At 44.6% G+C, this 13324-nt stretch overlaps 1 protein-coding gene across 3 annotated transcripts in view; it reads left to right on the top strand.

Annotated features, from left to right (window-relative positions):
* LOC127057813 (tropomodulin-2) overlaps window positions 1-13324 on the top strand; it is a 58141-nt gene that overhangs the window by 38640 nt on the left and 6177 nt on the right. For all 3 annotated transcript variants that reach the window (XM_050966918.1, XM_050966920.1, XM_050966919.1), the window contains 6 exons: window positions 3087-3209; window positions 5333-5419; window positions 9826-9956; window positions 11531-11638; window positions 12574-12717; window positions 13013-13157. In XM_050966918.1, coding sequence (XP_050822875.1) covers window positions 3087-3209; window positions 5333-5419; window positions 9826-9956; window positions 11531-11638; window positions 12574-12717; window positions 13013-13157 — 738 coding nt within the window. The remainder of the gene's footprint in view (window positions 1-3086; window positions 3210-5332; window positions 5420-9825; window positions 9957-11530; window positions 11639-12573; window positions 12718-13012; window positions 13158-13324) is intronic.

Below are 13324 nucleotides of genomic sequence, written 5' to 3' on the forward strand. Positions count from 1 at the left end.
GGAAACTACTTGGTCCTTTGAGAACATGTGGTTAAATCTAGCTCAGCTTCCCCAGCCTTGCAGAGGTGGTCATGGGAAGACCGATCATATCATTGGCTGATGAGACAGAGGGGGCAGAATGCCTTTGGGAAAGTTGGAAATTACACAGAGGCAGTTGGGGAATTGGATCCTCCTTCCCCCTGGTACCTGTGTGGTAAGCTCAAATAATGGCTGTAGCTTATGGGAAGTAGCAGCAAATACATCTGCTTCACTCCTAGTTTTGTACCCTGTGGTCCTGGGATCAGCACATGGGCCTTGGGAAATGTCCTTTTCAGTGAATATCAGAGAGTGCTGGATTAAATAAGAAATCTACAGGGCTACTGAAGGAGGAAGTACAGTCCCTACGAATGGTTTCACAGCTTATGTGCCCTTGAACAGGCTTCTGTTGATGGAAGGTTCCTGCAGAGGGATTTTTTGAATTGCTTTCAATTCCTCAGAAAACACTGTCCTTAAATAGACCCACATCTGCCTTGGATTAGCACCCGCCTGGTTCTACACCTGTACAAGTGTAGAACCCAATGCCTAGTGGTGAGTACTTGAAAATCCCAACTACTCACACTGCAGGGTATCAATTTTATTGATAGCAGTTTTTATCCTATTCAGAATGATAATGCAAAACACGTTTCCAGGTACAGATAGAAGTGTCACCTCTTGTAGCTGACTGGTCCATGGGTGGTCATGCCTAGTGATGGAAGCAAGAGTTCAGCCTACTAGTTAGAGCTGGGTCCGAGATGGGCAGAGTCCAGGAAACAAGCCAAGGGTCAGTACCAGAGAGACAGAAGCCAAATGCCAGAGCCGGAGGGTAAACCAGAGCCATAAGGCAGAAGGGGAGCCATGGATCAAAGCTGGAAGTCTGAAGCCAGAGAGGAGCAGTGGTGGACCAGGGTTGGAACAAGGGCTCAAAGAAAGCAGAATCAAGGACTAGACCAAGAACAAGCACAGTTGCAGGCATGGTAGACATTGAGAAGCTGCTGACCTGCTCTGGGGGCCAGTATTATAAGCTAAACCAGCAGCCAGTCAGGGGCTCTGTCAGTTCCAAGGCATTGTAGCTGGGCTTATTGGTTGCCTAGCAGCAAAGTTAGTCAGGGAGCAGGCCAGCAGCTGGTCCTAGCTGATCTGGTCCTTGATGCCCCTCTCTAGTTATCACAAATAAACAGATCCTCCTTTTAGGGATGTTGCAGATAACACTTCTGCAATCCTTAGGATAGATCTCCTTTTCCCAAACCATTCTGTCCAACCTGCACATGGAATCCTCCACCACTTCCTCCCCAGCTTTTAACATTTCAGCATCTATCGTAAGCTTGGTGCTTTCTAACTGTTCAGTTGGCTTATAGCCTTAGTTACTTCCTCAAAGGCGACTGCTTTTAGTGATACAGGTAAGTCCACTGTTTCATCACATCTCTCAATGAGTGTTAGTGGTTCTGACTGGTTAAGCACAACCTGGAAATGTTGCATCCAATGGGCTCTCCCTTCTTACTCTGGTTAAAATTGTACCATCTTGAGCCTTCACAATGCCACAACAGTTCAAGAATTGCTATGTCAATTGTTTAGATACTAGAAAAAGCTTTTTTAGAATTCTCTTTCTTGTATGCCTCCTCAGCTTCTTTTACTTTATTTTCCATCAATTCTCTTCTGTGGCTGATATTTTAACTTCCTTGTCTTTGTCTGCATATTCTTGTTGCAGAATAGCTCTTTTGCTGCGGCCCTGTGCTTATTGAATTCTCTTCTTTAATTCTTTCCTCTCTCCAGGGATTGGTTGGAGACAGACATTCTTCTTTCTTACATCTTCCTGTCCCCACTGTAGTCCTGGCTGCATCAACATTTGCTTCTTTGAAAAACTGCCATTGTTCCTCAGTGTCATACATCGGTGGCTTTAACTCTTCAAATCTATCGGTTTAAGGTTGTTACTGGCATAAGGCAAGGTTACATATTATCCCTACTTCTCTTATGCATTGTTATAGACTTTGTGATGAGAACAGTGATGGCTGCTGCCAAGAACACTGATATTATTTGGACAAGAGATAATATATATGCGAGACTTCGATTTTGCAGATGATATAATATTGGATCCCAACTTGGATGCAATGGAAAGACTCTTTTTGAGCATAAAAGCAGAAGTGGTCAAAGTGGGACTTTGTAGCAGTATATAGAAGACCATGATCATGGAGGCAGGAGAGAATGCTGTCAGCACTGTCAAATGAGTGACTGATGGAGAAGAGTTTAAAAGAGCTGATGACTTTGTCTATTTTGGAGGTACAATATCTGCTAATGGTCAGTTCACTAAAGAAGTGAGGGCAAGAATCAACAAAGCCAGGGGGTATTTTTTCAGTTTGTCAAACAGCTGAAAGAGTAAGAAGATACATCTACAGACTGAAATGAGATTGTACAATGTTAATGTTCTCCCAACACTACTGTATGCCTCGGAAATGTAGCAGATGGTGGAAGTACACAGCTGGAACTGACTGCATTCCGCCAGTGTTGTTTAAGACTAATCTTGGGAATTCACTGGCGAGATCGTCTAACCAATGTGGAAGTGTTGTGTTGCACAGGTCAGCAGACTGCAGACTCAATAATCAGACAAAGACAACTACAGTGGTTTGGCTGTGCCAACGGGTTACCCCGTTGCAGAAGCACAAGCCATGTCTTAGATTAGATACCCCCTAGAGGGAAAAGAAGGGATGGATGACAAAGAATACCTTAATCCAGGATGATCACAAAGAATGTGACCATCATGCAGACAGCTTACCATAGAGTCAAATATCTTACTCTGGACAGACAGTAGTGGGAAAAATGGATTGTCGCATGTGCCACTATGCACAGGAGATTCCAGAGCTAAAGTATAGATTTTAAGACCTTTGCTTCCACAAAAATAAACTACCCCAACATACAGTAGAAATGTGCTGAAGGTGTAGAAATTAATAGGGAAACATACATTGGTGCACAATATAGAACAATACTGTTTACATAGGTCTCCTCCCTATATGGTCAGGATGGGGAGGAGTTGTCACAGTAATTCAATATTCACTTTCGGATTTTTCCCCCCTCAGGAAAAATATTTATCCCTAAAGAAAAGCCCATAGAAACCCACACCGAAGAGAAGGTAACCCTGGAGCCAGAATTAGAAGAAGCCCTGGCCAGTGCCTCTGATACTGAGCTCTATGACCTTGCAGGTTAGTTAATGTGTTTGTAAGTATACAGTCTTCTTCAGCCCAGCACTGCCTGGCCCTTCCATCAAGAGTTTGAGTTGTCACAGCATGCTCTATTCTTACACTGGTTAGACTTGTCTTTCTTCAGCCTCTCTATTACTCACCCTATTTTTAAGCCCTTATGGAATCTAGGCCTCTAAAATGCGCACAGATGTTAGAAATGTGGAGCACACACTGGTGCATAAGTGTTAGTATGGGATAAAGCCTGCATCATTCTAATGGTATTGCTAATGCACTTAGTTGTATGCACTTCGAGCAGGGGGTGTGATTCACAGCTTGAGGAGACACTTGTGCCAGCTATCATCGAGCTAGCATGTTAAAAATCAAGTGTAGATGCCTCAGCACAAGTGGCAAGAGGGGTAAGTGCCCCAAGTACAGCCCTACCCAAGACCCTAGGGACATTCTCGAGGTGGTTAACTGCTCATGCTGCTGCTGCTACATTCTATTTTTAGCACGCTAGCTTGATGAGAATTAGCATCAATGTTTCCTCAAGCTGAGACTCATACCCTCAGCTCGAAGGGTAGATATGCCATGAGTGTCTTTTCACTCCAAGTGCATTTAATTTCCACTGTATCATTGGAGGTACTCAGCACCTTCTAGAATTGGGCCTTCAGTATCATTCAGAGCATTTGCAACTGTTTTCACTATTTTGTGAAAGACACAATGTTGTGTACCTGCAAACATATTTTAAACAACCAGAACACTGCCCCGCTACATCCAATGTGCATCTCACACAAAATATGCTATCTACAAAGTTTCTGGTTCATATTGTATCTTCATTTCACACACTGTTACCACTGGTGTGAATGAAAAGACTAAGGATAAAGTGTGGCTCTACATTAGGGTTTTTGTTTGTGTTTTACAATGGTCAATACTAGAGCTGGTTGGGAATTATTTTTTGAACAGAAAGTTCATTTTTCAGAGAAATAAAGTTTTCCATGGAAAATTTCAGCTTTACTGATTTCTTTTCAATTTTTTGTTGGGAAAATGTAAAAATATTTCAGTTTGTTGAACTGAGTTGAAACATTTTGTTTTGAGTCAATTCAACATTAAATGACATCTGCCTAAGGTGCTGCATTGCAAAGGAGGAGTCGTAGTTCAGATGCTGCATGCCCCTATGCTCTCCTGTGTGCTGAGCTCCTTTGCCAGACTACATCTCCCATGATGCATTGCGGTTTCTCCTCTGACCAAACCTTGTGGTGACTCATGGGAGCTGTATGACTGCGGTACATCATTCAGCCAAAACAAATGTAGAAATATCAGAATTTGACCTGTGATGGAAATTCCAGTTTCTGCTCAGCTGTAGTCTGTACCCAACTCACTGTACAGCACAAATAAAGACTAATATATGATTATATAATAGCCCTACCAAACAGAGGGTTGCAAATAGCCCATAATGGCAGTGTAATAGTCACAAGTGAGATTGTCTGTAGACAGTCACTCTCTTCAGTGTCTGCGTAAGGAAAATCTGAGTGTAAAGGTAAAAATCCACAGTGAGTCATTCATTCTCGAGTCATAGATACCTGTACGCAATAGAAAGGTTCCCTCAGGTCCAAGCAGGCAACTAATCCAAGGAGAAGGATCAGATACCTAACCGTTATGTTGTTTCTGATAGAATACTGTGGAAACTGCCTCTGTACTAAGATCATTTTTATTTGCTGCTTCTTTTACTGAAGTCTGGTTTCTTTCATCAGCCTATTTCTAGTTCTCATATAAATCCTTATTGCTGGGTCTTCCATTATGTTTAAACGTTTTATTTCTCCCTGCCCAATACTTTAGCACCCACAGAAATCCCAAGATGGTTATGATGTGCATGTATGAATGTAAGTGTACAAGGTTATAGACACATAATATGCATGCTCCACTGGTGCATTTGTAGGAAAGAACCTACAGTCAAGTTCTCTAAACTTTCAACTTATCGTATTAGGTTAACCAAGCCTCACCTATGAACACATGTGACCCAAGACAGTAACAACTCTCTGATTGATAATCTAGCTAGGGAACTAAATTGAAATTTGTAAAGTGCATGTTTCTTTTGCAAACGTTATTAATATTGGATTCTACTACTGGCATTTTTATGTTTATAGCTGTTCTTGGGGTGCACAACATGGTCAACAACCCACAGTTTGATGAAGAAGGAACCAGCGGTAAAGATGGAAAAGGAAGTGTGAGAAGTAAGTAAACAGATTTCCTCTGCAGTCTGCTTGTGTTCTTAGGTAGTTATATACATGTTGGGGCTTGTTGGTCTAATAAGTATAATATCTCTGGACCAATCCTTGATTAACCCAACATAATTAATCATGAGGAGGCACTCTTAAATTAAATACAATTTAAATTAAAAATTCATACTATTGACAGTGTGCTACACAAATAAATCACTCTAGCAGGGAGCTCAGCTTTCCTCACAATCAAGGCTTGCCAGATAGTGGTGGCAGAGAGGATTGGGAGTGCCCAGGATAATAAGTGTGGGAGTGGAACGGGAAGCTAAGGCATCCAGGGGCATATGGATGTGGAATTCCAAAGGCAGTAAGTAGAGCATTGGCATCTGCACAGTTACTGAGAAATGACCATGTGATCATTATGCAAGTCAGAGCATCTCATCCAATCACTGTACATGCATTTGCCTGCCCTTACAGCTGTGGGCCATTAACTGGGTAGTATCCCTAGCTGAGACAATTCCAGGTTAGTACAACCTGATGCTTGATGTGTTTCTAGCACAGTTCACAATATGTCAGGTCCACCAGGCTGCTTTCAGCACTGTGAGGAGGGTACTTGCAATAATAGGGAAAGCATTATTTTCATCTGATCTGTCACTTGGGCTTTTTTGTTGGACTTAAAAATAATACCCAGTACACTTTAAATGATATATTGTGTGTTCTTTCTGTGGTTAAGTACATTCTGCAGGAGGTATAAGCACGCAGAAAAATAACAGTCATAGATGTTAAAAAAACTGAACAAAATTCAAATCTTATAAATTCCTTTTCATCAGAGATGATTCTGAGCTGCAGAGTTTAGCTCAAGATCTGAACTTCCCCTAATGTTTGGAGTTCTTTGCTCCAGGGGTTGGGCTCAGCCTGTCCGCAAACTTAGGGAGAAGCTGTAAAGTTTGGATCCAATGCCTTTGCACATCCTGAGTTCACGGATGTTCAGATCCAGGGTTCCAATTCTGCGTCCCTCTGTGTATTTCAATGCTAGATTGTGATGGGCCTTTGCCTGAGTGCACAGGAAAAGGTAGCCACACAAGAAGTCTCCCCTCCAATATGGGCTGTGACAATAGCAGTTGTTGTCAGCAGGGACTTTTCATCTCCTCCCTTCTGTGTGTGAAGAGATCACCGAAGAGTAGGGTGACCAGATGTCTTTATTTTGTAAGGACAGTCCCGATATTTGGGGCATTTTCTTCTATAGGCACCTATTACCGCCCCCCACACCCACTGTCCCAATTTTTCACACTTGCGGTCTGGTCACCCTACCCAAGAGGAGGACATGGAGGTACACAGAACAGGATTGAGATATCTCTGCAATCCTTCCCAGTGGGAATCTGTGCAAATTGCAGGCTATCCCAGAACATGCAACTGCTTATGGTGCTAATTCACATAAATTTGAGATTATTTTTGTTGTATTGGGTCAAAACGTCAACTACGTGGGTTTGCTAAACTATGCTCCAATCACAAATTTAACACTAGAAAGTTGCTCTGTCAGATCGCTTTGTTCCTTGGTCCAAAAGCAATAACTTTTCCTAGCGAAGTGTAATTTTTCAGTAAAAAAGGGAAACACGTTTCAAGAGCTGATTGTTAACATGACAAAACAGTTCCCTAGTTAAAGAAATAAAATGAAATTCATGGACAGTGGCAGGCAGCACAACAGGAGGAGAAAATCACTGCTAACTACTCATGACATGGTAAAGTAGAAAGTCTACTCTGTGAACAGGGTTACAATCTTTAACAAACAGTCCTTCAATGGCTGGTCCTTGGCTTTCAGCTTAGTAGAGTGCTGCTACATATGCAAAAATGTTTTGGTGCAATTTTTAGTTTGAATCCAAAGGGTGGTGAATTCTCCAAGTGCATTTTATTAGCAATCTCCAACATCAGGAACTCTCTGAAGGCTGCCACTGGAGTATTTATGGAGGTATTGGGAGGTCCTGTGGGGAGAGGACTGGGACATCCTCTATAGCAAAGAGAGTTGGAATCTGCTCAAATAGTGAAATCCAGTTCAAGGTGTAGGTAACACAAGTTCTACAAAGAGCTTAGGTGTGATTTAATTGGTGCATTGGCTTTGTCCTGTCCCAGTGCACCAGGATGAGTGTCACCCATTGCACCTCATGGAAGTGCATGTAAACTTTCAGGTTTCAACACAAGCCCCTTGAATAGAACATGACTTTCTGCACTACAAAATAACCATGTTTAAACACAGTTGTGGTCAGTAACGCATTCCTTTCTTGGCTCTAGCAGCTCGGGTGGGCAAGGCTTATTATTCATCTCCACAATTATAAGCTGGGGAATTATAGGTATTAATTATGTTGTATGCTATGATTTTTATGCATCTCCTGGAATGATTGATTTTCTTTTATAGTACATGGCTGCCAACATTAAAAATTGTATTGCTTTGGAACAGGGATATGCAAAGACTTCATAAATCTCAGTGCTAGCAGAGAGCTGCTTTTCGTGCTTTGATAGTTTTATGATTTAGAATGTGCGGATGTTGCAATTTTACAAGAGCTAATTGAATTTATAGATGGGCTGCTAATGTCAGAGATGGAGGTGGACGCTAAAGGGCCTCATCTAGGTCTTTGATGTTAGCACTGTATGTTTAGAGGGAAAGGGGCACTTTCTCAGAATATAACCAAATATATTCACAAGCGCATCTCCCTTTGCAGGCTTTATGGCAGGACCATAAACCCTGGGTTCCTTTCAATATTGCTATTTTATATCCTGTGCAATAGACTACATGCTTCCCTCAGAGTTGGCTGCACATGGCTGGGTCAGAGTGACTGCACTGGGAGCTTTGCACATAAAGCTGAGGACAGAATTTGTCCCTAATGATACAGCTCAGGACTCTGGTCACATACCATAGGCTAACATGCTTCCCTTCCCAAGGACAGATGCACAGAAGGGGCTGGAACTAACCTGACTGCGCCTGCATACGCTCTCCTTTGTGATGATGGGGACAGAACTTCCAGGAGATGGCAAAGATCTGCAGGAAAGGCAGGGTCCAACCCAAAGTAGCTCATAGGATGAAAGGGTGACTGTCCACCCCAAAAGGCACAATTTGGGTTTGGTTTTAATTTCAAGGAAAATAGATGTTCATTAGATTTGCTGGAAGGGAATGCACACTGCAGCCAGAGTCTCCTCCTGGCAGCACCCTAGCAAGCACAGCGGCTCAGCATCTACACCAGAGGTGGGCAAACTATGGCCTGCAGGCCACGTCTGGCCCACGGAACCATCCTGCCCGGGCCCTGAGCTCCTGGCCGGGAAGGCTAGCCCCCAGCCCCTCCCCCGCAGCCTCAGCACGCCACGCCACCAGCGCTCTGTTCCCTCCCTCCTGTTGGGCAGCGCAGGTGGCGTGGCTGGCTCCAGACGAGCGGCGGAGCTATGAGCTCCTGCTGCTCTGAGCAGCATGGTAAGGGAGTGGGGAGCCGGAGGGGGGGAAGGTTGGATAAGGGGCAGGGGGCCCCAGGAGCCATCAGGGGACAAGGGGTGTTGGATGGGTCGGGGGTTCTGAGGGGGCAGGAAGTGGGAGAGGGCGGATAGGGGGCAGGGGCCAGGATGTTTGGAGAGGCACAGCCTTCCCTACTCGGCCCTCCATACAGTTTCGCAACACTGATGTGGCCCTCGGGCTAAAATGTTTGCCCACCCCGATCTACACCATGCCTGGCCTGGAGGAGGTGCAGTATACTCCTCCCTCATGCCAAGTCAGCTGTGCTGGCCAGTGTGGAGAGGGGAGTGAGGTGTGGCCACACCCTTACCTAGCTCCTACCATTTGTAAGAGCACTGCAAGGGCACTAGAAAAGAGAAGGCCTGTTCTCCCAACTGTATTGTAGCTGACCCCTACAGAGAGACGTAAGAGTGGGAGAGAGCACGGTGCTGGTCACAATTTGGTGTATAACACTAATTCTAATGTATATAGCACAGTGAATGTCATACCATACACTTCATGTCACCTTCATCTGGCTGTGTTAATGGGTCTGCTAGAAGGTTGCCCCCCGGGAAAAGAATTTTCTACTACTTTCCCACAAACTGGGAAAAGAAGTGTTCTAAAGTGTATCTCAATAATTATTCATCTCTGCACTTTAGCTGCACTTTCTTTCTTGCGTATAGCTGCACAAACTAATAAGAAACAGTAGGAGAAACAACTGTATGTGATACCATTCTTCACTGGCCACAAAAGCATCAGCATCTCAAAGAAACACTAGTCAGAAATCCAGAACCCTTCCTCCACAGTGCTCCACGGCTTACCAGTATTCATCACAAACATGAGATTCGCCACAGCAACATCCAGCGTGCCTCAACCCAAACATAAGTGAGAGTTTGGAAAAGCCAGTTTATTTCCGATGATGCATGTTTAATTCGATCCTGTGTTTCAGATGTGATCAAAGGTGAAAAGGTCAAGCCAATTTTCGAGGAGCCACCTAATCCAACTAATGTGGAAGCAAGTTTGCAAAGGATGAAAGCAAATGACCCTAGCCTCCTTGAAGTCAATCTGAACAACATAAAGGTATTTGGATCGGGGTTGTGGCTTCATTTTCTTTGCTGCAGGAGGTTTCATCTGAGATGACAAGATTTACAACGTTTTTTTTGGAAGCATGGGGTTTTGTTTTCCAACATGTTGCTGCATTTACAATATTTGGGAGGAACAGGACACTCAGGAGAGAAAGAGAGGCAGACAGGAATTGTCCCAGTTATTCCAAGGGTTACCAACACCTGACATAGAATTAGCTGCCAATTAGAACTCTGAGCAAGGGTTCCCTTCTGCCTTCATTTCTCTAACAGCTGGTAAAGAAAGATACCTCATGGGGCACCCGGGGTGCTGAGAGTCATTGAACCAAACTGTAAACCCTGTATCTGATGGAAACTACTTCAAGCAAGTGGGTGCAGCAGCCCCGCTTGTTCCAGCACTTATGGGGGTACCACACAATTGTTGGCCTCATTCAGTTAGTCCACAGATGAAAAGGAAGAAGTTAGGAAGCTCAGACACTGAACAAGCCCCACCCCCCACCCTGAGCTGGAGAAGTAACCTTTGTCTGCACAGTTTAGAGCGGCTGGTTGGATCTAGGAATAGGATAAAGCTTTGTTAATGTTTGCTGTGAGCTCAGAGGTGGTGACAAATAGCAGCTCATTATTTTTTTCCCTTTCTTCTTTCATCTTGCTTTAAAACTAAGTAATTTTCTAACAGGACCGGCACGTTGAGTTGATTCATTGTATCCTCCTCTTTATCAGTATAGCTTGTTTGGTAGCAATCTCACCTCCAGGTGTCTAATTCCATATCAAGACTTAGGCTCATGCCCAAAGCTGCCAGTGCCTGTTGTGCTAAGGGTTTATGGATTGGTTATTCACCCCTCGTCACACTGTTTCTGGGCCTGAGTATATATTTGAAAAAAAAATAAGCAATACCAATGATCCAACAGTACAACCACAAAGCTGTATCACAGCTCAGCACTTACTCTCACCTGCCGGTAACAAATCCACAACCAATAAATAGACCTCCTCACAGCCAGCAGCAAATTTGTGTCCCAGCTAAAAAGCCAGATTTAACAGATACATTTTACACTCCAGCCCATGGGGCCAAACTCAGGCTTTGTCAGATTGCAAGAGGGAGCTTATGCTGACGATGGGGGCCCGCCAATGAGAATATTATGGCCATGCTTCAACCCTGGAGACAGACAGCAAGAGATTGCCACCAGCCTTAATTTCCAGGATGGTGCATGGTAGAAGAGACACCTAGAGGATCATCAGTTCTCAGACTGTTTAGGACTTTACAAAGAAATCAGCACCTTTCATTGCACCTGGAAATGAATATGAAAAACAGTGCAGAGCAGTATTTTCACTTTGGCCTGCCTTGCCTAAAAGTTGGTGGCTGCATTCTGCCCTAGCTCAAGGCACTGGGCAGTCTTCAAGGGCAGCTGCAAAGCTGAGCAAGTTACAGTACTCTGGCTTGATGGGCTTTGTAGAGCAAAGGGAATAGCTAAGAAGTTGTACAGAGAGGCAGTGTTAATTAATGTAGCAATCATCAAAATAAATGTCTGGTGATGTGATTGGCTAAAATGTTTACTGTGTTTTGTCTTAATGTAGAACATCCCGATTCCAACGCTGAAAGAATTTGCTAAGGCTTTGGAAACCAACACCCACGTGAAGAAGTTCAGCCTCGCAGCCACTCGAAGCAATGACCCTGTTGCTGTTGTAAGTTGAAACACAGCCTGAAAAGACAGAGTTGTTCACTAAGGCTGCATTTGTATCTAGGAGAGTGTGGCAGGACAATGACTCACTGGTGCGGCGCCTCCTGCTGGTCATCCTGGGAATTAGCTCTTCCAGCCCAGAGCTCCAGGCCAGTGTCTCACCTGCCACTGGCCCCCCATGTTCCTCCCAGACCCCGGTGCCCTCTACATCAGGGTTCTGCCCCCAGCAGTAACCCACAATCTGGGTCTCCCCACCCAGGGGAACCCCCAACCCGCTATCCCCACCTTGCCTCAGTGGCTACTGCCAGTCATCATCTAGCCCCCGCTCACTGGGACAGACTGTAGTCTGTAAACCACTCGTCAACGGCCAGGGGGGTTAGGACCTGCTGCCTTCGCCTATCTCTGGGCTGCCCCTCTGCAGCCCCAGTACCTTTCATAGGCCCTTTTCAAGGCCTGCAGCCTAGGTTTTTTTCAGGCTGGAGCTCCCCAGCTCCCTCTGCCCTTCCCCAGCACTCCTCCACCTCAGGTACTCATCTCAGCTGCCAGGCAGCGAGGTCCTTCTTTCTCAGACAGCTAGAGAGAGATTCCTTTTGAGCTCCTGGCTCACAGCCCTTTTATATGGCCAGCTGTGGCCTGACTGGGGCGTGGCCCCAGCTGTGGCTCCTTCCCCAGTCAGCCCAGCCTTTCCCTGCTGCAGCCCTCTTTAGGGCTGCTTTTAACCCCTTTTCGTCAGGAGCGGGGTTACTGCCCTGCTACAGAGGGGCTCGTTTTTCAGATGTCTCTTGTGACTGTGCACAGTGGCATTATAACCTGTTCTGTTCTAGGAATACACTCTTCCTCCATGACTGTTTGCAATGCTTTTCTAGGTATTAACCACAATTCAGATTCTTGAAGCTTTCAGAGTTTCAAACTCATACCACCTCTTCCCTGACTCTTTAGGCTTTTGCAGATATGTTAAAAGTGAACAAGACCCTGAAGAGTCTAAATATAGAATCCAATTTCATCACTGGGGCTGGCATTCTGGCATTGATTGATGCACTAAAAGAGAATGAAACCCTGACGGAGATCAAAATTGACAACCAGGTAAGGAGCGGGCAGTAAATTGGTGCCTACTTTGTTTAGTTTCTGGTAGGTTCCATATGTTCTTCTATAATATTTTAGGTTTGGGATCTGTCAAAGACTTTCTGCACCTCATTCCTAAGCACATGCTGCTAAGCTATAGAAAACAAAACTGATCAATGCTAAAAAGAAAGCCCAGAGGAAGTTCTCCAGAGATGGGTTTCTCTCTCCAGTTTGTAGCACATTACTGAATGTAACCACTTCTCTCTCTTTTGTGAGAAGATGTTTCCTTTTCTTTTCACTGTGTGTCACCCAACAGAGGCAGCAGATGGGGACAGTGGTAGAGATGGAGATTGCCCAGATGCTTGAGGAGAACTCCAAGATTCTCAAATTTGGATACCAGTTCACAAAGCAAGGTCCAAGAACCAGGGTAGCTGCAGCTATCACTAAAAATAACGATCTAGGTAAGATGCTACAGACATTCATCAGCAATTCTTGCAGGCCAACTCCTGCCCTCCTTATACACTTTGTCGACAAAAAATAATCAAATAGTGCTAGATCCTGAGGTCCTTAATCAGCTGAGAGATTTAACCAGCCTTTATCCTACTGGGGACAATTAGAATTTCAGGAA

Source organism: Gopherus flavomarginatus, chromosome 9, assembly GCF_025201925.1.
Source record: "Gopherus flavomarginatus isolate rGopFla2 chromosome 9, rGopFla2.mat.asm, whole genome shotgun sequence".
In the NCBI taxonomy this organism is placed as follows: Eukaryota; Metazoa; Chordata; order Testudines; family Testudinidae; genus Gopherus; species Gopherus flavomarginatus.